The sequence below is a fragment of the Rhinolophus ferrumequinum genome, chromosome 21 (genome assembly GCF_004115265.2).
Source record: "Rhinolophus ferrumequinum isolate MPI-CBG mRhiFer1 chromosome 21, mRhiFer1_v1.p, whole genome shotgun sequence".
NCBI classification, from domain to species: Eukaryota; Metazoa; Chordata; class Mammalia; order Chiroptera; family Rhinolophidae; genus Rhinolophus; species Rhinolophus ferrumequinum.
In genome coordinates, this window is record NC_046304.1 from 33,230,906 (window position 1) to 33,252,793 (window position 21,888).

The 21,888-nt window shown below is 54.0% G+C and overlaps 1 protein-coding gene across 1 annotated transcript; it reads right to left on the reverse strand.

Annotated features, from left to right (window-relative positions):
• Positions 1–3,648: 3,648 nt before the first annotated feature.
• Positions 3,649–11,317, reverse strand: TMEM92 (transmembrane protein 92). The gene is made up of 5 exons (XM_033089180.1): positions 11,171–11,317; positions 7,747–7,772; positions 6,832–6,906; positions 6,504–6,699; positions 3,649–6,297 (listed from the first exon to the last, which is right to left on the reverse strand). The coding sequence occupies exons 1-5, from the start codon at positions 11,237–11,239 to the stop codon at positions 6,184–6,186; spliced, it is 480 nt and encodes a 159-aa protein (XP_032945071.1). The 5' UTR covers positions 11,240–11,317; the 3' UTR covers positions 3,649–6,183.
• Positions 11,318–21,888: the final 10,571 nt, after the last annotated feature.

The window sequence follows — 21,888 nt, forward strand, 5'->3', positions numbered from 1 at the left end:
CATGGTTCTCCAATATGACATGTGTACTTTTTCTCCCTTCTTAGCTCATGGTGGAACCACAGATTCACTTGTTCGATCATTTAATTGGTGTCTGTTTTCCATGAGGGCAGGAATGGTGTCTGTTTTGTGGGCCTCCCTTCCCAGGCCCTGGAATAGCGCCTGACACATAAAAGGTGCTCACTAAGTATTCAGTGAAAAAAAGAAAGGAAGGGAGGGAGGAAAAGAAGGAGAGAGGGAAGAAGGGAGGGAGGGAGGGAGAGAAAGGGAGGAGAGAGGGAAGGAGGGAAGGAGGGAGGAAAGAAGGAAGGGAAAGAATGAACACAATAACTCCTTTTGGATGGAGGGCCTGACATCAACAGAACACGCTGAGGGGTGTTTGCAGGGCTGGAGAAACTCCTTTCCTGGGCGTTTCTCTTACAGGAATTTTCGGGCTTTGCTTTCGAGGTGGTCATGACCACTGCGGCTGCTGGGAATGAGTCAACAAAGAGTGACACCTCCCATGTGCTAGGCATTGTTCTTGATTCTGGACAGGACAGTGAACATGGAAAATCCCTGTCCCTAAGGAGCGTGGGTCCAGAGAGGGAAAACAGACTATGAATACGTAAGCCCTGGGGCGTGCTGTGGAGAAAATAAAATTGTGAAATAGAGTGGGACTAGAGGGGCTGCTTTATGCAGGGTGGTTAGGGTAGGCTTCTTTGAGGAGGTGACAGCTGCAACCAGAATGATGGAAAGATGGCAGCCACGTGAAGACTGGGAGAGAAGTTGGGAGTGGGGGTGGGATTCCAAGCAGAAAAGCCACCAAAGGCCCTGAGCCAGACTGCTCTGGGACAGTTCCAGCTCAGAGAAGGCCACTGGGACTGGAACGCAGTGAGGGAGGAGACAGGAAGCGTACACCTTGCAAGTCCTGCAGGCCAGTCAGGGCGTTGGAGTTCATTTCAAGTGCAATTGGCAACCATCAAGAGGTCTCCAAGCCAGGGAGCGACAGGGCTTATTCCTGCTTTAGGAAGACCTGCCTGGCCGCAGTGTGTAGGATGAACTGCAGGGGGCAAGATGAGACAAGAGTGGAGGCAGAAAACCAGTCAGGACGGTCATTAGGATGGCCTCGGCTAGACTTAATGGTGACTTGGTCTAGAGCTATAACAGTGAAATGGTGAAAGGGGGACATTGGGTCTATTTTGGAGGCAGGATAAGGGAATGAGGGGAAGAGAGAAATGAGAATCACTCAGGTTTTTTGGCCTGAACAGCTGGCTGGCTGGTGGTATCATATATTTATGATGTGACAACTTGGGAAGGACTGGATTTGGGGTAAGGTGGAGTGACATTAGAGGCTAGTTTTGGCTGTGAAATGCTCATTAGGCAGCCAGGCGGAGGTGATCCATAGTTTAATATGTAAGTCTGGAGATGAAGGGACAAGTCTTGGCCAGAGATTAACATTTGAGATTCAAACAATAGGTGGTCTGTCTGAAGCCACACAACTGGATGAGGCCCACTATGGGAGTGAATGAAGATAAAGACGGGGTCCAAACACGAAGCCTGTGGGTCATCTATCATTTAGAGATGCTGGAGGAGGAGGGAAAACAGAAAGAGCCTGAGAAGGAGCAGCCCGCGAGTAGGAGGAAAACCAGGGAAGGTGGACTCAGAGAAGTCCACAAAAGAAAGTTTTTCACGAAGGAGGCAGTGGCCAAGTATGTCAGATGCCATTGACAGACTGAGTACATGAGGCTAGAGAGCTGAACTTTGGCTTCAGTAGGATGTAGGTCATTGGTGATGTGGCCTGAGCCAATTGACAAGAGCCAATTTATGTAATGATGGGGACAAAGGGCTGATTGGAGCCAGATGGAGTAAGAATGGGGAGGAGGAAAGAAACAGCAGCCACAAGAGGAATCGAGTGTCAGGGAGGGTTTTCTCTAAGATGGGTGATAAGGCTCATTTGTGCCCAGGTGATATGATAAAGGTCCAATAACGAGGAAGAAATTACTGGTGCAGGAATAGCTGCAGGAACAGGTCCTCAGAAACCCCAAAGGGGTGGAATCAAGTTAAAAGTGTGGGATGCGGTTTCCACTGTAACCAAAGGTGGGGATGGGGTTTGGTGGTTCTCATGATTGCATCTGATTTTTTCTCTAAAGTATGTGGTGCTATCACCAGTTGAAATTGAGGTTGGGAGTGTGGGAGACTCAAAGAGAGTGCAAGTTATGTATTAGTCATCTCGAGTGAAGAAGTGAAGCTTCTAAGGCATGGTGGAGGAGTTGGGGGCCTGCTTGAGATTTAGTTTTGATTTTGAATTGAGTCCAGTTGCACAGGTGTGCTGGTTCTGGAGCAAAAGTTGGTTCCAACCAGAGTCTGGGGTTTTGCCAGGTGAGTATGATGGATGGAGAAAAGAGTAAAATAGTTAAATGCAGAACAGTGATTATCAGGATGGATCAAGGATCCCAAGCTGGATAAGGAGGGCAGTGAGGACCTGCCTGGTGGCACTGCAAAAGGGCTAAGGCCAGTGGGTTGGAGGTGTCCGTGGGCTCAGGGAATTGCTGGCATGAGGTGAATATAGTACCTGAGCGGGAAGAATAGGAGGTGATATTCAGGGTGTGGGAAGTTTGAGATTATCGGGGTGACAATATCAGGTATATGCATTTGAATGTGTGGCTGAGGTGGAGTGGAGAAAAGGCAGTAGGAGTCAAAGTTCTCTGAACTCTCTTACCTCCTTAGTCCCTCCCAACCTGGGAGACAGAGAGCTACATCCTACCAGAGCTGGAAGGGGCAAACCTCTTCATTGTACAAAAGGAGAAACTGAGACCTGGAGATGGCGGGTGCAGAAACTACAATGTTGGAGGCTGGAGTTCTCAATCTCAGTCCCCAGGCTGAGTTCTTGTTGGTGTCATCCTGCTCCCGGCTTCCCACTGCAGCAGAGCTGTCTTCTCTTCACTCAGTCCCTGGAGCATGAGGCCCTCCCCCCCTCCCCAGCAGGCCCCCTGCCTCACGGTGTTTCCTGCACTCTCCAGTCGTCTGGGGAGTCCCCTGCAGACAGAAGTTCAAGTCCACAGGCACAAGGAGTGCCTTCTTGATGTTAACGAAGTTGTGTCTTTACAAATGTCTGGTGGCAGGTCTTCACATTTGTTCATTCATTCACTCACTCCTCAATCATTCATTCACTCATTCGAGTCCATCTTTCATTATTCATTCTTTGGGTTTGAGCTGCTAAACCAAGCAAAAGGGATGAATTCTCAGTCATTTTGAAAGTACTCATCCACCCAACCAGCCAGCCAGCCAGACATCTTATATATACTGTCAGTCACAGTCCTGCATAGGTTTGACACACGGGCATTACATGTCCTCACATGTCTGGTGGGTGTCTAGGCTTTCCCATGTCCATCAAGTATCTATTCCCTGGGTCGCATACATGGTATGTGATACCACAAGTCTTGCGTTCATCTAGCCTTGTCCACATAGCAGAGCTGATAACACATGAACTGTCATCGATCAAAGTTCCCCAAGATAAGTCTTCCATGGCTTCTAAAGCGGCTGTATTTTCCATTAAAGAAATCTTTTTTATTTTTATTTTTTAAAGAAATCTTTTTTAAATTTGCCAAAGCCATGCTTGCTTGTGGTAAAAAAAAAATACAATGACAAAGCACACAAAATAAAAAACTTCCTTACAACTGGCTACTTCTATCCCTCCATCCCACAGTGCCAACCACTGTTGAAAGTGTCGTGTGTGTGGTTTGGTTCATATCCTTCTAGATCTTGTCTATACATTTGCAAAGGGAAAAATATACATACATACATATGTGTATTTATATATATGTATATATATTATGTATGACGTGGTCTATATTTATAAATTGAGATCATAGGCTATTGTTCTGCCACATGCCTTTTCTCTATAATAATAAATGATGGACATTGTGCCAGGTTGGTGTTTCAGATCCAACTCCATTCTTTCTGGAGGCTGCGCAGTGTTCACAATGTGGATGGACCTGGTATAGTTAACAGGTTCCTGTCAATGCACATTTAGGGTGTTTTCATTTACCCTCAGTTAGAATGCTGCAATGGACATCTCTTTGAGCTCTTTTGCATGAGCATTTGTGAAGAATATTCCTAGGAGTGGAATGGCTGTGTCACGCGCATTTTAAATTTTAATGGATGCCCAGTGCCAGGCATGGTGCCAGAAACATAGTAGGATCTTTGTAAATACCTGCGGCATGAATGGCTACTGCGCATGTGCCCTCGAGGAAGCTTACGCTATGTCCACTCCCACCAACAGTGAACACAGAGCCATAGAACTAGCCATTTCTGCCACCAGGTCCCAGCAGCACTTGGCTTTGGAACGAGATCCTTTTCCTCCAGGCCACTCTGCTGCTGCTGGGACGATTTAAAGGCCCCATGTCATCTTGGATGAAAGGAAGGTAGCGTCCAGGCTGAGGGTGACCTCCTTCTCCAGGTCTGCAAAGCGCACTGCTTAACATGCTCCCTAGGGTGGGCATATACCAGTGACACGATACCAGCTCTGGGGCTTCTCATTGGAGCTAGCCAGGTTTACACAAAGCACCCACATGCCTTCCTTCTGCTCCTTCCCTTATCAATCCCTGAGATGGAAGGGAAACTTTCCATGGCCGGGCTCATTCTACTGCCAACTCTGGCACTATGTGGTCGGTAACCAATGTTCTCCCTCTGGGGTCCTGTCTGCAGCAGGAACTCTCAGCCAGACAGCCATGTTCCTGACATCTTTGGGGCTGGCTGTGCCATTTCCCGCACCCCTTGGCCCTGACACCTGCCTGAGTCTTGATACCCCAAGGCTGGGTGTTATTGAGAGGCCTGGAGGTGCCATCCTGGCCAGCATACCAGGGCCAGTGTTATCTCTCATCCTCCCAGGAGCTTTGGCCAGCGTTGCTGCTGTGCCCTCTATCTGGGGAGGAAGGCCAGCATTCATGGCTGCAGGGGAACAATGCAAAGGCAGGGAGGGGGTCAGAGCGCAAAGGAGGAGCCCAGCCCTGCCTGACCCCCGAGACACTGGCTTGGGGGGGTCTCTCTCACCCTGCATGCCCCATGCCAGGCTCCCAGCTCCATGCTCTGCTGCAGGCTCCCACGGGACCGATTCCCTGGGAAGACGCTGTGCTGCAATGGTGAATGCTTCTTTCCTCTTAGGGGTTAGCAGATGGGGCTGAGGAGGTGGTGCCCCAGAATCACACAAGACGGGAAGAAAAGCGTGGATCTGCCCTCTCCTCTCCTCCCTCCAGGAGAATCCAGGGTGGGGCGGATCAAGGTCTCCAGAGGCCCTGCCCCACAGATGGCTAGGCTCCCCACTTCCCTCTCCCATGGTGAGCGTAAGGGAGCTGAGCTCTGTCTATCCCCGACAGCAATGGGAGGATGGGGTGGGGAAGACACAACGGTCACTCCTACCCCATGCCATCTCTCTGTCCGGGCTCTTTACCACCCAGAGATCTCAAGGGACTGGAGGTGAAAGCATCTGTAAAGATCCTCTCCGAGAGGGTGGTCCAGGGATGTACTGTCCCCCTATGCTCATTGTCAACACACTGTCAGCCCAAAGGACTCACCAATGGTGGGCACAGTGACGACCGCCTCTCCCCTCTAGTCCCCCAGGGGCTCACCTCCCCACACAGCCAGAGGCAGACTCTCAGCAACAATCAGCTAAAATTTAGTGAGTGTCGGTGGGCGGGGGAAGGTAGGTGAAGGTCGAATGGGGTCTTCTCTATTCGGGCAAAAGCAAAGGGGGCTCGGAGCTCATGGAAACCATAGGCTATTGTTCTGCCACGTGCCTTTTCTCTGTAATAATAAATGATGGACTTGTAGTCCGATCTTCCATGTATAGCAGTACCCTTCATCTGAGTTGGCTGTTCGGTGAAGCTCTGCATGCCTCCATGAACGGTCCTCAGTACCCCATTCTATTCTCCGGCACCTCCAACTGCTGACATTTTCCTCTTGTCAGCCTCAGACTTGGACTGCGGGTGGCGAGGGAGGGGATGGACACTGCTGCTCCAGCCCAGCCCTTGGGGCAAGAGAGACAGTGGGGGTGGAACGGGGGCAGGAAAAGCAATAAGTTAAAGCCAAGAATGGCCAGCGATGCGACAGGATAGGCGGGGGCGTGCTAGAGATCCCAGGTGTCTCTGGCTTGATCCAGGAGGCGTTGGGGAGGTGGTGGCTGAGGCTGGACTCCAGGCAGGAGGGGACTTAGAAGGCTGGGTTGTCTAAGCCCCTGTGGACTCCAGAATATTCTTCAGGTCTGAAGCTGTAGGGAGGGGGTGGCTCGGTGGGAGGCAGACCCAGGACGGGCTTCAGAATAATCTGCAGGGAAAGGAGGGGACATAGAGGTTTCTTAGGACCTAGCACTGGCCACCACCAGCACCAGGGACAGAAGTGACGTAATGCTGGCTGTAGAGCCCTCCCTGAGGTAAGGAGGCCCTCCACTGTCCCTGTGGCTCTAAAAATTGGGACAATAGGGAGGTACAGACAGAAGGCCAAGTAGAGCAGGGATTGGAATAGATACCTACCTCGCTGTAGGAGGGTGGGGGTTCAGGGATGGGTCCCCTGACGCTCTCTGCGGGGGCAATGGAGGGCCATTCCGGAGGCCTTTCATGATCCATTGGGGGGTCCTGTTCCTGCTCTCTGTAGTTGCGACAGAAGCGCTTAGTCAGGCCGCAAATGCACAAGATGGGCATGACGATGAGGAAGACGATGAGGAAGATCCTGGGGTGAGAACCACGTCAGCCTGACAGGCCGGGCCAGTCCCACAGCATCTCTCCCTCCCATGACCTACACCAACCCCGGGCAGGAAGTCCAGTCCTGGCCTGTGTGGACCAGGCCCCGTGGGGGGCTCACCTCAAGAGGCCAGGGAAGAACTCGTACTCCTGGCAGCACCTGTCACCGCAGCATTTGAATCCTGTGGGGCAGTTACTGGGGATGGAGGCAGAGAGGCTGTTGGTACCAAGGTGGGGAGCTAGAAGGATGCCAGCCTCCCCAAAACGCACCCATACATTCAGGGCATAAGCCATACCCCTAGCGAGTTGAGGGTAGGGGACACCTCTGGGCTCAGTGGGATGAACCTGGAGCCGGGATCAGAACCTGAGTTCCAGGCCCACCTCACTAGTGGCTTGTGCACTTGTACCAAGTTATGTTCCTCCTGGGCTTCACTTTTCTCATCTATAAAATGGGTATAACGAATGTCATGTCAGCCTGACTGGACAGGTGTGGGGATTGAGTGTTATAGTGGCTACATCACCCTATGGGGCACTGGGGGGTATCCAGGAGCTAACACGAGGAGGAGCGAGGTCTTACTGGTACCCACAGAGTAGGACGGGGGAAGGAGAGAGTGTTCCCGGCACATCCAGTGCTGACTGGGTGGAAACACTCTTCTTCCCAGAGAAGCATGCCCCTCAGCCCCCCACCCCATATTGTGCTCAGGCTTCCTGGCATTGATATATTCACGTGGTACACTGTTCCCCACCTCCCAGGGGTCTCCTCAGAGGGGAGATGGCCTGACTACATACAGTAAGAAGGAGGGGGTTTAGACTTCAGATGGCCCAGAAGTATGAAACTGCCCTTGGGGTAGCTGGTGGGGAGAGGAAGCAGCAGAGTCTCCTTGTCTGGGTGGGGGAGTGGGGGAATGGTTTCTGGCTAGAAGGAGAGTGGGTGAGGATGATGGATGAGGTGACCCCTTTCCATAAAGGCAGGCAGGGCAGGATTTGGGGTTTCTCCTCCCCAGATTGCAAATTATAGCCCAAACCCCAGACTTACAGGAAGAGGCCACATTTGGCTGCAGTCTGTGGAAGAACAGAGGCAGAGGTTAGGGGTCATAAGTCGGGGGTGGTGTCTCCACCCAGATGCTGCCTAGATGCTGACAGGTCCCCAGTGGAGCAGCATTCTCCCCAAGCCTGCTCTCCACCTCACTCCACCATGTTCCCCAGGTCAGTACCAGGAGCCCCAGCTGCCACCTGGAGGCCCCCAGCCCTCCTGCCTCTCCTTACCACACCCCTCCACACACCACAGTCCGTCCTCCCCAGGTCTGTAAACCTTCTGTCAACTACATTCCAGGATGCCAGCAACTCCCGTCCTGTCCTCCCGGGTCATTCCCTGCAGGCGAGTTCCTATTCCATGTGTCTGATCACTGGCAACCTTGCTGGGAACCCCCTTCAGGCCCCTTGGGGCCCAGACCCCCAGCAACCAGCCTTAGCACCTCTCCCCTGTCTCCCTCTTGCACACACACCCACCGGGATTTCCCTGACCACACCTGGCTGTTACACCTGCGTGCAGGAGCAGGCCCTCTTCCCCATGTTTCATGGCGTGCTGAACCCCATTTCATCCTTCAGATCCCTCCCTCGGGGGATCCTTGCTCCGTGAAGCTGCCTGGATCCTCCTCTCTGGAACTTGCTCCTCCCTCCCCACCTCTTCTGCACTAGTTCTGAGGGGCACCTGTCAAGAATTTAATCAAATCAACAGGGAGCAGTTCCGTGTATAAGCCCTGCTCAGAACATGCTTCCCCCAGGTGTCTGCAAGGCTAGCTCCAGCACCTCCCTCTCTGACCATCATATTTAAAAATTACATCCACTGCCTCAAAGCACTGCCCTTGCCCTCACTGTGCTTAATTTTTCTGCCTAGCTTTTTTCAACATCTAATCCATGACATGTTTCCCTTTGTCTTGTTAATCATCTGTCTCCAAGAATGTAAACTCCACAGGGCAGGGATTCTGGTCTGTTTCATCACTGTTGAAAACCCAACAGTCACAGTGTCGCAGACTGAATGAAAGATCACTCATTGATTACTTGGTTTCATTTCTTCCGGACCTCTCCCAGACTGTGTGTGTGTGGGGGGGAGGAGAAATGCGGGGGTGGGAACACAGTGGGGAATGGCAGGGTATCTGTCACCCAGCCTCCTGGGGACAAACAACCAGGACTCAAGAGTAAGAAGCCAACTTTGGTGAGACTACCCTCTCTTTATACCTTTTCTAGAAATAATGCAGTAACATTTCAATTGCTAATGACAACAACAAACAGTAAAGCTAGGACTAGCAATGACAGGCAACAGCAGTCACACTGATTTCCGCTTTCCGTGTTCAGTCCCGTATGAGTACCTGCTTCTCACAAGCCTTGGCCGGTGGGGACTGGAGCAGCAAGTTGGGGACTGGAGTTGGGGCAGGTTGGCCCAGAGAGTGTGAGGGCCACACAGCATGGAGGGGCCACTGCAGAGTTGGGGACAGACCAAGGGGTCCAGGCACTCAGCGGCCACCCCTGTTCCCTCAGATCCCAGACTCTGTCCCTCCTCCCTCTCCTCACCCCCAGCTAAGCAGGACAGATATGAACAAGTTGAATAAGTTAGTATTGAGTTCCTGTTCGGAAGGGTTAGCAGATCTTCTCCTAGATTCTCTCTCCCCATCATGCCAAGGGGGCAGTCTTGTCTGAGGTGGTCCAGAGCCTGAGTTTTTTCAACTGTCAGGATGATCTTGGGGAACCTCAGCTTACAGCCACGCGCTGCATAAGCACGTTTTGGTCAACAATAGACAGCATACTACGCAGCGCTATAAGATTATAATGGAGCTGAAATATCCCTATCGACTAGTGATGTTATAGCCATCACAACGCTATGTTGCAAAGCAGTACTCACGCGTTTGTGGTGATGCTACACTGCCAGTCGTATAAAAGTGCAGCACAGATTATTTACAGTATGTAATAACTGAGAATGATAATAAATGACTATGTTACTGGTATTTATTATACTATACTTTTTATCATTATTTTAGAGCGACTCTTTCTACTTATAATAAAAAGTTTGCTGTAAAACAGTAGCCGTGTTATGCCAGAGCCGTCTCATACATCTCATGTTTACCGCGTCTCTTGACTGCATTTTCTCTTGTACTTGATTTAATCTTTTGTTGTTTTACAAATTGAGTGTCGCCTAAGTGTACAGTGTTTATAAAAGTCTAAAATAGTGGACAGTTAAGGCCTTCACATTCACTTATCACTCACTCACCCTGAGTAATTTCCAACCCTGCAAGCTCCATTCACGTTAAGTGCCCCATACAGGTATACCCCTTTTTTTTTATCTTTTACACCATATTTACACTGCACCTTTTCTATGTTTAGATACACAAACACTTACCATTGTGTTATAGTTGCCTACAGGGTTTAGCACAGTCACCCTCTAGTAACCCTGCTGTACAGACTTGTAGCCTAGGAGCAACAGGCTACACCATTTAGGTTTGTGTAAGTGCTCTCCATGTTCACACACGAAATCACCTAACGAGGCATTTCTCAGAAAGCACCCCCATTGTTAAGTGGTGCATGACTGTACCTCAGGTGAACTGGGGATATCGGCAGCACCTGCCCCCTGGACTTGGGAGGAATCGACAAGAGATGCTCAGCCTCGTGCTGGCACAAACCGATGGGCGAGTGATTGAGAAGAACTAGGGCTTCGGGTGCAGAGCCATGCGGAAAGTCAGCACAGTCGTGTGAACATGCCCTGTTCTGGGGAGCCAGCCTGGGACTTCCCCTAAATCTTAAACAGAAGTTTAAAACTCTGTGTTCTAGACTCACGTCCGTTTCCAGGATAACCTCCCACTCTGGGACTGGATAGAACTGCTCCATCACTGGGGGAGGGAGCAATGAGGGCATGCCTGCCCACTGTCAGAATCACCAATTTCAGAGGTCACCCCAGCCAGATCAAATCCTACCCCCCTACTAGAAAGGGACTAAGGAGCCTCCTCTCCCCTAGGGCACAAGTAAATAAACACAGTCCAGAGAGGGCCAGGCCTTCCCCAAGGTCACCCAGCACTCGAGGAACAGAGCTGGGAAGACAAGCTGGCCAGGCGTCCAGACCTGAGTCTCAAATAGTCCCCGCTTTCTTACGCAGCGGGAAGGAGCGGGAAGGACTAGTCAAAGCTAACGTGAAGGTCGAAGTCCCCACTCACAGAGAGACACTAGGTGTCAGATGGTGGTGGGCGAGAGCCAGTGTCATTACACAGTTCCCCCAGGCTGAAGGAACTTTCGGTCCCTCCGCTGCCCACCCCCCTCCAGCTCCCCAGCAAAATGAGAAAGGAAGTTGCTAATAGCATGTGGTCACGAGGAAATCCTAACAATGGAAGGTGGCGACCCGGCTCCAGAAGCAGGCCCCTGACCCACACGGGGAGGGCCCTGAAAGTTCTACAGCTTTACCTCCGAGCGCTCACCTGTTGGAGACCGGCCAGAAGGCCGAGCAGCAAGGTGGTTACCAGGCGGAGGACCCAGGCATCGGACATCCTTGCTTGGGGGCCACTGAGCTTCCGTGTGTAAGGAGAGGAGGGGAGAGGCGGGGCCGCAACCTTTCCCACGTCTCTCCACCTATGGGGCCCGCCTCAGGATGGGGGCGGAGCTTATGCACCAGGATGGGCCGGACTTGGAGCAGCAAGGAGGAGGGAAAAGGACGGTAAGAGGTCCGGGTTGGGTTTTGGGAATTGGGAAGGAGCAGAGATTAATTGATAAAAATTATGGGGTCAGTTTAAGACTGCTAAGCTACCCCTTCCCAAGCCCAACTACTACTCCACCCCTAAGTGGTCCCAGGTTTAGGGCAGGGAGTGCTGTGCCGGGCGGGGAGAGAGAGGATGCAGGCGGAGGGAGCCGGACCACTGAAAGTAGCTTCCCCCTTGACCTTCTTGGGGTAGAGGTTGAGGGGAGGGGAAGCGAAGGTCTTGAGGTGGACTGAGGAGTTTGCATGGGGGGAGGTGTCACACACAGCCACAATTTTTGTTTGTTTGTTATTTGTTTTTTGGCCAAGAAGAGAGGGAGGGGAGTCCTGGCTGATTTCTTGATAAGGAGAACCAGGACCACGGCACGGGTACATTCGTGTACCACCCCCCCACACACACCGCCTCCCTTGAAATCCTGGGAAGAGGTGTTGGTACACTTCCTCCTTTTGACTACAGTGGCAATTAAGGCCCCAGGGTTCAGAGACTTGCCCCGGTGCCCGAAGTGGGGCACGGCGGCAGCCAGGCGAGTTTCCGCACGGTCGAGGAGGCCCCTCCGGATTCCTGGAAAGACCCCGCGGAGGCGGTTCCAGCCGGGAGGGGCTGGGTTCCGACCTTCAGGGGCCGCGCCCCTGCCCTCGAGGCGCGCTGTACTTCCAGGGTCCCGTCGGCAGGTGGCAGCATCGCCCAACGCGGGATTCCCCGGGAGCGAAGGGCGCAGGGCTGGGACCTTGGGCTGGGTCTCCCCAAGCTTTCTCTTGGGGAAGCTGGCTGGTGGGCGGGGTGGGAGGCCCTCTCGGAGGGTGATAGGCTCAGAATGAGAGCCAGACGCCCAAACACGGATGACACATGGATGCCGTGCCGGAGTTGGAGTGATGGAGCCCGGATGCCTGGGGAGGGGGCGCAATGGACATGGTGGGTGGGGTGCTACTTCCTGGCCTGAGGAAAGAGGGAGGGCTCCCGGAGATGCTCAGCTCTTAGGTTGTCAGACGTCTCCTGCTGTGTCTCAAATCTGACTTTGCCACTGAAAAACATCCACAAGTTAGCATGACGGGACAGCGGTCTCCTCTGGCTCCTTTTCCTGGTTCTCTCACCGCTTTCTCTTTTTTCCTGTTTCTCATTTCTCCCAGTATTGTCATCTGTCTTACGTTTAGCCTCTCCTTGTCGTCAGCATTTCTCTCGGTCTGTCTTCCTGTTTCAGTTTCTCCCCATTTCTTCCTCCACGCGGTTTTCCCCCGTGTTTCTGTGTGCCCCTCTGTTTCTCATTTCTTCCTTAATCTGTTTGTCTCAGTTGAGGAGTCTGGTTTTCTCTCTGTTTCCATTTCCCTGCTCTGGTTTGGTCCTGTGTCTTCCTGTCTCTATGTGTTTTAGTCACCGACTTCTTGATCTCTCTCTCCTGGTATATCTCTCCCTGGTCTCTCTCCCCCCCCCCTTCCTTTCCCTCCCTCTGTTTCTCATTATCTCTTGGCCCTTTTCAGCCCCTAAGGACAGAATCTTCCAGTCTCCTGATCCAAGTGGAATTGGAGTCTGGCTCTAGAGAATGCCCTCTCTATTCTCATTTCCTGGTGATTCTGAGCTTGAAGAAGGGAATGTGCGTGGGGTAGGGACACCTCTTTCCTTCTCTCCTGCAGTTGGCTGTGAACACAGCCTGCCCCTCTACTAAGGGAGCCCTAACCCCGACAGTGCTGGAGCGTGCCCATTCTGCTGCCTCCTTAGTGAAGTGATTGCTAACTTGGGCTTCTAGGGCCCTCCTGCCCCTTCTCTGGCCTCACTGCCTGGGGAATCTCTACTGTATCCCCTGCTACTCTGCCCAGGCCTGGAGCCCTACAGAGGTGTGATCTTTAGGGGAGAGGAAGATGGGTGAGCTTGGAAGAGGAGGGTATCCTGGGGAGTGAAATGGGGGTGCTGAGGAGGGCATGGAAAGGCTTGAGGGGTAGGTACTAGAGACTGGGAGGGCTGAGGAAAAGGGACCAGGCAGGCACCAGTGCTTTGAGGATGGGCAGGAGGTTGGCATCAGTCCCCTCTGGCTCTCTGGCCCCCACCTGACACATATCTAGGTTTGCCAGGTAAAATACATGACACCCAGTTATATTTGAATTTCACATAAACAATGGATAATATTTTTAGCATGAATATGTCCCATGCAATATTTGGGGCATACTTATACTAAAATTTATTTGTTGTTTATCTGAAATTCAAATTTAACTAGGTGTCCTGTATTTTTATTTGTTAAATCTGACAACGCTATCCACATCCCTAAAATGTCATAGGAACAGACATTTGAGAACAGCTACTCCACCCACTGGCCCACATCTGCCCAATGGGAAAGTAAGGCTCATGGGGCAGAGTCCAGAGAGCCTCTAGAACCTGCCTCTGGGACCGCAGTTTTTTTTCATGACACCAAACTGCCCTTCTATGTTCCTTCCTGCAGATGGGATGGGGTGAGAGGCCTGGAGGTGGGTGGTCCCTGCCCAGGCCAAAAACTCTAAACCCTGTTGTCAGCATCCATCATGGTTCCCAGGGCCCCAGCATTCTTGGTGGGTGAGGATGGGTGGGTGGGTGGATGGGGAGCAAAATGGGGCCCTAGACTGAGCAGACAGGGGACTGTCCTTGTGTAAAGGCAGGAGGGTCGTGGACACGGCCCTGTTGACTGTTCAACCGTCCATGTAAGGGAAGTGTGTGCATGTATGCGCATGTGTGTACTCAGGCATGCAGGGGGCGGGGAGGCCCGGAGACCTCAGGCAGTTAGAGGGTCCTTCTAGATTCCACACCAAATTCCATCTGGGGTTTCCCAAGAGCAGCAAAGTCCAAATGTCTTCATACTCACTCGCCACCTCCCCGGCCCTTTCACTAAAGAACAAACTGATTGTCTGTGCATCCCACAAGGGCCCAGCTGGAAGGTTCCTGGGAGGTCAGCTGGTCTACCCGCCCCTTCATAGAGGAGCCAACTGGAGCTCAGAGGGGTGGGAAGGCCAAGTCACACGAGACATTGGAGCTGAGTCCGGACAAGAACCATGCAGGTCTCCAGACCCCACACCCAGGGGCAGCCTCAGAGGAAAAGCGACTGCTCTGGGTGGACGAATCCTCACTGAGGGCTGGGGTGGGAGTCCTCGCGAGCCTGGCTTAGTCCAGCCCAAGGGGCCAGGCCCTGGGTGAGGGGGAAGAGCCAGGCTAAGTCCTATTCCTCTCAGCCCTCCCCCGCTACCCCTACCATACTGTGGTAGACCCTGGTACCCATAATGGCTTATGGCTCTGGGCTGGGAGCTTTCTTTTCAAAGCCAACAGAATGTTCTGCTTTAGCCCAGCTCTGCCTGAAGGGACAGTATTGTGTCATGTGGGTAAGTGTGCCACTAACTATGGTGTGCTCTGCGGCCAGTCAAGAAACGAAACTTCTCTGTGCCTCTCTAAACTCATCTGTGAAGGGTGGGGTGGAACCTTCTTTATCACATAGGGTCATTATGAGGATGAAATAAGCCACTCGGGGTCTGGAATAGTGATGGTAAATAAATGATAGTTTAATGAATAATATGCTATAAATGTTTCATTCCTGCCAGAGGAAAGGGGCCCAGAGCTCCTTCTCTCCATTTCACATAGATGTGGAGTGAGATGACAAGGAATTAAGGGTCTTGCTTCCCTCTGAGAACTGCTGTCCCCCTCTGGATAGGCAGTGAAGTCCAGCTCCAGTTCCCCTAGAATACCAGCTCACTAGCTCCCTCTACTGTCCATTAAGGGCTCCGGGCTCCACCCAAGATCTAGGTCAGAGACGGCTGATGTGGAGACCTGCCTCAGGGGGACAGCTGGTAGTGACCATTCCTCCTACAGGGCCACAGGGGACCGATGTGACAGTGGTGCTGGGTCCGGACATTTGAGCAATTCCCTCTATTCCTGGTTTGTACCCTCCTTCAGGCCCCGCGCTGTTCGCTGAGCCCTCCCTATGTCGGCCTCATGGTGGGTGCCCACCTCTCCCTCAGGCTGAATGCCCAGGGAGACTGGGGACTGTGCTTATCACAGGTGTCCCCACTGCCACTGCCTCCACAACCATCTTCGTAAGGCCTCCAGCCTAGTCTACCCATTGCCCATGGTAGGGAGCATTTTCTTGCTCCCTAACTTCCAGAGACTCCCCACATCTGCCTGAATAAAGACCCATCTCAGGAAGACCTTTGGGGCCCTTCCTGACCAGCCCCCACCTGGACTTGCAATGTGCGTTCCCTGTACCGCCCACACATTCTCCAGCCACACGCCGACCCTTTCTGTTTCCCTCCTCTCCTCAGCTCGGGCAGTTCTCTCCACGTAGAGCATGTCTCCAGACCCCTCCCTGAAACCTAACAAATTCTCACTCATCCTTCAAGGTTCAGCTCAAATACCACCCTCCTCCACAAAGGCTTCCAGGGCTTGGATCTTCCTGCGAGAAGTGACTGTCCCTTCCTGCTCACCCTCACCCAGGCTTTCTCTCTGGGCTTCAATCCCTAGATGTGTGTACATGTCCTAATGTTCCCACCAGGCTGCGGGGGCTGGCCCAGTTCTGATTCAGCTTTCATTTCCCCATGGTGCTTTGTTCCAAGTAAACACTGGCTCTGTTGTCACTGAATTGAAGCTGGTTGGAGGCCTCCTGGGGTCAGAGACCAGATTTCTCCAAGAGGATTGGGAATGAATTCCCAAAGTCCCTGGGGGGGGTCTCTCGTGGTGGTGGGGGGGGTTGCTGACTGACCTGTCTCCCCATCTCCACTGGCTGTGTGGTTTGGGGAATCCACCTCTTCTGTTTCCTGCCCCTCCTGAGTGTACAATACCCCCTAAGTGAGTTAGATGGCTCCCTAGGGATCAAGCCACTCCCAGGGGGCGTGCTGCAAGGAATGCTTATCTCACTGTCCGCCTTCCAGGGGGAGGGATGCATGTTGGGTTGCCAATAGGAATTCTCGGTCGTGGTACCGGGGTCTGAGTTTCCTAAACATTTCTTTGGAAGTTGAAGTCCACCAGCCTCCATTCATTCTCAGGGTGAGGGGCATGAGGATGGGGAGATGACTTCTGGAGTTGACCCCAGGTCTGAGCCACCACACTGTGGGCCAGGAGGGTGGAGGGAGGTGGTCCACCTGCCAATTAACGGTGCAGGGAGCTTATTATCCTAATGAGTGGGTTGGAGGAACTCAACTAATGCTCACCTTCCCCGAGGCTTAGCAGAGACAAAAACGGCATTTGGGAGCCATTATCCTTCCAAAGTGTAGGTTTCCGGGGCATGGCCAGTGGTAGAAAGGGAAACTCCTCCAAGAAGCTGTGGGTAGAGTCAGGGGGCAGGTTGAGCTAGTGCTTATGGCTGTCTGGGGCAGCAGATGGAGCAGAGCCACTAAGACTCAGGAGGGAGGGGCTCGCCAAGGCCAGCTTAAGGGTCTTGAGAGCCCCAGCCCTGGTCCCCTCCCTCTAGGGCTCCTTCTCTCAGAGGCTGCCCCTCCCTCTCTGCAGTCCCATTCCCACCCTCACTGTGACTCTTCTAGACAGGACCCTGTAGCCAGAGAGAAGACATGGGTTGGGGATCCCCTAGGACTCCCACTTTCCAGCTCTGCTCTTGTTGGCCCCTTAAGAGGGGGCCCAACTACACGCTGCTGTGAATTCCTCTGTCTCAGATCCAAATGTTACAGGGGACTGTGGTTAGACTTCAGAAGAACTTCCCGGTCCCAAATAAGCTGGGAGTTCAGGGCAGCCAGTGGAAAGAGTAGCCCCTCTGGGGGCTGGGCAGACTGAGGGGAGAGCCTCTAAAGGGTCTGAGGGGCTCAGACTAAAGTGGCGAAGGTACACTTCGGGACATCCCTGAAGCTGATCACTTCTTAGGGACCTGGGAGTCAGGCAAAGAATGAGTGTGAGCAGAGGGGCGGTAGAAGTGAGGTAGGCAGAGATCACATTATTCCACAAATCATAGCTCCCCTAAGCAGCCACATCATCTGGCCCCCAGCCGAGGACAGACTTGGCTTCAGTTGTGTGCACGCATACATGTGTGGGTGTGTGCAATGTGTCTGCATGTGTGTACATACATGTGCACGTGTGTATGCACACATCCTAGCCTCTTGTGCTAATGTGGCAGCCCACACCCACCGCCCCCACCCCCAGCTTCCTTATCGCCAGGCCAGCTTTTACCAGGCTGGATCCAGGATCCCCCTCACCCCAGTGGCCCTGTTAGCACCTCCTCCTTCCCTTGTTAGCGCTTCACAGCCCCTCTTCCTCCTCCGGCCCCTGCTGTCCCCAGAGAGAGGCCCCGTGGCTTGCAGCCCAGTTCTCCTCTTCCGACTCCACTTCAGCTTCTATTAGTTTCTAAAGTTTCGTTCCCCCCACCCCTAAGCCCCTTATCCTCTTCACCCCTCCCTCGTCCACATGGGGAGGTCCTTTGCTGAACAAGGGAGCCTGGGGGATGAAGTTGGTGCCTCTACAATTTAGCATACACTCCCCTTCCAGGCTGGGGCACAAAGTGACCCCCCCCCCAGCCTCTGCTGCCTACAAGGTGGGAGGTGGCAAGTTTGGGAGCCCTGGATTGGGGGCCACAGGTAAGTCCTGGTGCCAGCTGTGCCACTCTAATCAGGGCAAATGGCCACTTTCTCTGCAGCACTGGAGGGGTGGGGGCAGGGATGGGTAGGAGATTCCTCTTTTGCCCACCTTCTCCAGGACTGCTGTGCCCAACCTGAGCCTCGGCTGCCGAGTGGGACAGGGTGGTCCTCTGCCGGAGCCAGGCTGTCAGGCTGCCAGGACTGCAGGTTTCCTTTACTGAAGGGCCCCTTCCCTGCCGCTTTGATGTGTCTGCAAGGTTAGAGGAGGATGTTTGGCTTCAGGGCCAGGTGCCAGGATAAACTCTCTCTGCCTGCTGGGCCAAACCACTGCCTCCTCAGCGCCTGGCTTGCCTGCCTCCTCCAGTCCGGGGCCTGGCCTCCCCCAAGGCCAGCACTGCCATGTCCGCCCAGTGGGGTGAGCACTGAGTGGCCGCAGTTACTGCTACTGGGGAGAGGGCCCTGTGGCCAATGGATGTCCTGTCACAGAGGCTGTCACTGGGACCCCTGCCTGCCTACTAGCTGACTAAGGGTCTGGCCTAGGTGGGAGTTGAGGAACCAGATCCCAGCTGCTAATGAGGGTTGGGGTGACATGTGCTATGGGGGAGGGGTGGGGTGTCCACGTGGAGCTGTCTGCATAGGCCTCAGCTCTTCCAGATGTGCAGAGGCTCCAGATGTGGGGATGACTCAGCCTGGAATGGGGAGGGGTGGGAGGTCCAGGTCTATGGTAGGGATAGTGAGCAGTGGGAAGTAAAGTCCTGAGCAACTGCCAGCTGCTGTTCCCCTTCCTCTGGGCCCCCAGAGCCCTCAAACCTGTGAGCCAGTGGAGTGGTAGCTTCCAGGAGCTGCCCAGATGTGCAGCCCTCAAGGTTCCTACCGTGTGCAGATGTGGAGAGGAGAGAATGAGGCATCAGGGCAAGGGACCCAGCTAAGAGGTCGCCCAGAGACTGGAGAAAGAGGCAGAAGGTGGGGGGCAGCCAGTGGGGAGAGGGGCAGGCCGAGGAGGGAGGAGGGAGGACGGAGACAGAGAACGGCAGGTAGAAGCTCAGGACTGAAATGTTAGACCCCCTGTCGGGCTCCCTTCAAGGGTGCGATGCTGGAAGGAGGGTGCCTGGGTGCAGGAGACTGTGTGCCCATGAGGGTGGCATTGTGCGTCTGACACGTCTAAGATTATGTGCATGTTGGGTGTGGCGACGGGGGGGGGTATGATCTCTATGGTCTGTATGACAGAGAAAGAATATGGAGACAGCAACTGGACAGTGAGTGGCTCTGGGTGGGGACCTGTGGTCGGCTCACAGGTGACTTTGGGTGCTGAACGCAGGTCCCTTGGACATGGGGACGCATTCGGGCACACAGGCCTGGACTCCAGAGTTCTGGAGTTTCCTCCATCTCCAACCTCCCTGCTTCCTGGAAGGGGGTACTGAGGGGGTGCTTCTGGAATCCTTAGAGCTGCCTCATACCCATGTGATTTCCTCTTGCAGGGCAGCCGAGGGGCTGCTGAGCTTTGGGAGATTGTGCCCTGTGGGCTGCAGTATGAGGACCAGGTGTGCAGCTGGCTCCATGCCTCTCCGTGCACCTCTCCCCCAGCTCAGCACAGCCTCTGTCCTGGCCTCCTCTTTGGCCTCCAGGTGGGTCTGTTGGCCAGGCCTCAGGCCGCTCCCTGGAGAGCCCCACCTGTGCCAGCCGCCCATGCCAGTGTAAACAGGGCACTAAGTATCTGGGCTGGTGCCTGCCAAGAGCTGGGCACTGCTTCTCCATAGAGGCTTGGCTCCGGCCTGTGGCTTGTGTTGCCTCCTCTAGTTAAATGACAGGTTTTATGCCCCAGGCCCCATAAACAGTGTTTTCTGGGCAGGTGGGGGTCATGGGGACCCAGTGAGCAGACAGATAATCAAGTTTAATCGGGAGACAATATGTCGCCTTCTCTAAGGGGAGGCTGTTGTGACCTGAACCCCCCCACCCCCCTGCTGTAGAGGTCCTTGCCTCTCTCAGGCAGCGTTGGTGGAATCCTCTATCCCCACCCCACATGCACCAACCTCTCCTCCAGGTTTCCAACACAGTTCTTGGCACCTAGAACTGTGAGTACAAATATGTCTCCTCAGTGGTGGCTAGACCTGGTCAGCTCATCTCTTGCTATCCTTTTTCCTCTTTTCAGTCTGTGGGTGGAGCCCAGAGGGGCTGAGCCCTATCCCCTAAATCAGCTGCATGAGATATGAGCTTGGATGTGTGCGTGGTCCTCCAGACAAAGCAATACCACCACCCACCTGCCACCCCATCCCTGGCCGTCTTCGTCCCTCCTGGGACGCAGGCCTGAAGACCTGCTCCTTCTCAGGCTCTCCCAGCCTCTCTACCCCTTCCCCTCCCCGGCCCCTTTTAGCTCCTCTCTCCGACCCTCCTCTGGGCTGAGTCCAAGTGAGAGGAGGGCAATTATTTCTCTGTCCCTTTGGATTCACAGCTGCCCCCCATAGGGCAACCAAGCTGGAGGAGGACCCTCGGTCCCCATGAAGCTTCCCTGAGGGGCAGATGGTGGCCAGGCCTCTGGGGCAGTAGAGCAGGCTCCCAGGGGCAGGGGGAGGAGCACTGAGCAGGGGCAGGGCACAGGGGAGCAGGGGCCTCTTCCTTACTCCAGGGGGGGCTGGAGGCCCTTCACCCACACTCCCAGAGGACAGGGAGAGGGGCCGAGGAGCCCGAGGGTAGTGGGCAGGCATCCAGGCCCACAGGTGCCACACGGTAGAGACAGAGTAATGGCAGGCCTGGGCTCCGGAAGCACCTCCTCATCCTTCCCTCCCCCACCCCACTCCGCCATTATCCATCGCTGGGTGTCTCTTTCCATATTTCTGCTTCTCTGTGGGTGGACGTCTCTCTCCATCTCCCACTCTCTCCTCTTTTCGTCTCTCTTGGCTTTGCCCTCCCCTCCCCTCTCTTTAATCCCTGAGGAGAGCAGCCGCCGTGTTAGAGCCAGGTTTCCAGAATGGACGGTGGCTTTGTCCAGGGAGGTCCTTGGCTTAAGTCCGTGGTCTCAAAATAGCCATGTGCAGCTCCCCGCCTGTGCCTGGGGTTCTCACACTCACTCTGCTCAGGTGGTAAGGGAGGGGGTGTCCGGATTCAGAACTCCCCTCAGCAACCAGGGGCGAAAACAGAGTCTCTCTCTCTCTCTCTCTCTCTCTCTCTCTCTCCCTGCCCTGGGCAGGCAGCACTCTGGAAGGCTGGAGACTGGGTGCGTTCCTGGGTGCCCAGATGCCCAGGGTGCCCAAGACAATCCAATCTATGCTGTTTCCTGATTGTAACTGTTCGCATTACCCCAAAGCATCCTGATTTGATCTATAAATTCCTGGAGAATCTCACAGCCTCCCCATGTCTTTCCAACTCCCAGGAGAGCTGTGTAGCCTGCCTGGGCCTTGCTGAAGGACACCAAGGCCAGACAGCAAAGAGGGGAGCTATATAAATAGCCCATCGGGAGGCCCCCCAGCATTGCGTATAGGGTGGGTCTGCTTGCTGGAGAGGGAGGAAGGAGAGTTGTGGTTGCCCCCAGGCAGCATGTAATTTAGGATTTATTTTTGGGGCACTCTCTCCTGCTCTGGGTGGGGCTGAGGTTAATTTAAGGGTTTAATGGGGTGGAGGATTGGATGGGGAGGGGGAGAGGGAAGCCCTCCCCCTGGGGCCTAGCTGGGAAGGTGGATCCTTTCCAAGATCCTGGCTGCCCTCTACCCCTGGGGCCCCCTCAGAGGCCCTCCTGGACTCCTCCGTACCTGCCTCCTCAAGCAGCAGACCACAGTTTCCAATCTCCTCCCAGGCCTGAGTGCACGTCACGGGTCCCAGCTCTCCTCACACCACCAGGCATTAGGAGCAGCTGGGGGTTGAGAGAAGTAATGATGGCTGGAGAGGAAAGGTGATGGTCAGCATGAGGGCAGAGAGGATCCTGCT

Coding starts and splice junctions, on each gene's coding strand:
- TMEM92 (XM_033089180.1), bottom strand. CDS start 11,239: ATGTCCGATGCCTGGGTCCTCCGCCTGGTAACCACCTTGCTGCTCGGC. Junction 6,700..6,831: donor TTCTTCCCTGGCCTCTTGAG/GTGAGCCCCCCA, acceptor TTCTCACCCCAG/GATCTTCCTCATCGTCTTCC. Junction 6,298..6,503: donor CCCCACCCTCCTACAGCGAG/GTAGGTATCTAT, acceptor CTTTCCCTGCAG/ATTATTCTGAAGCCCGTCCT.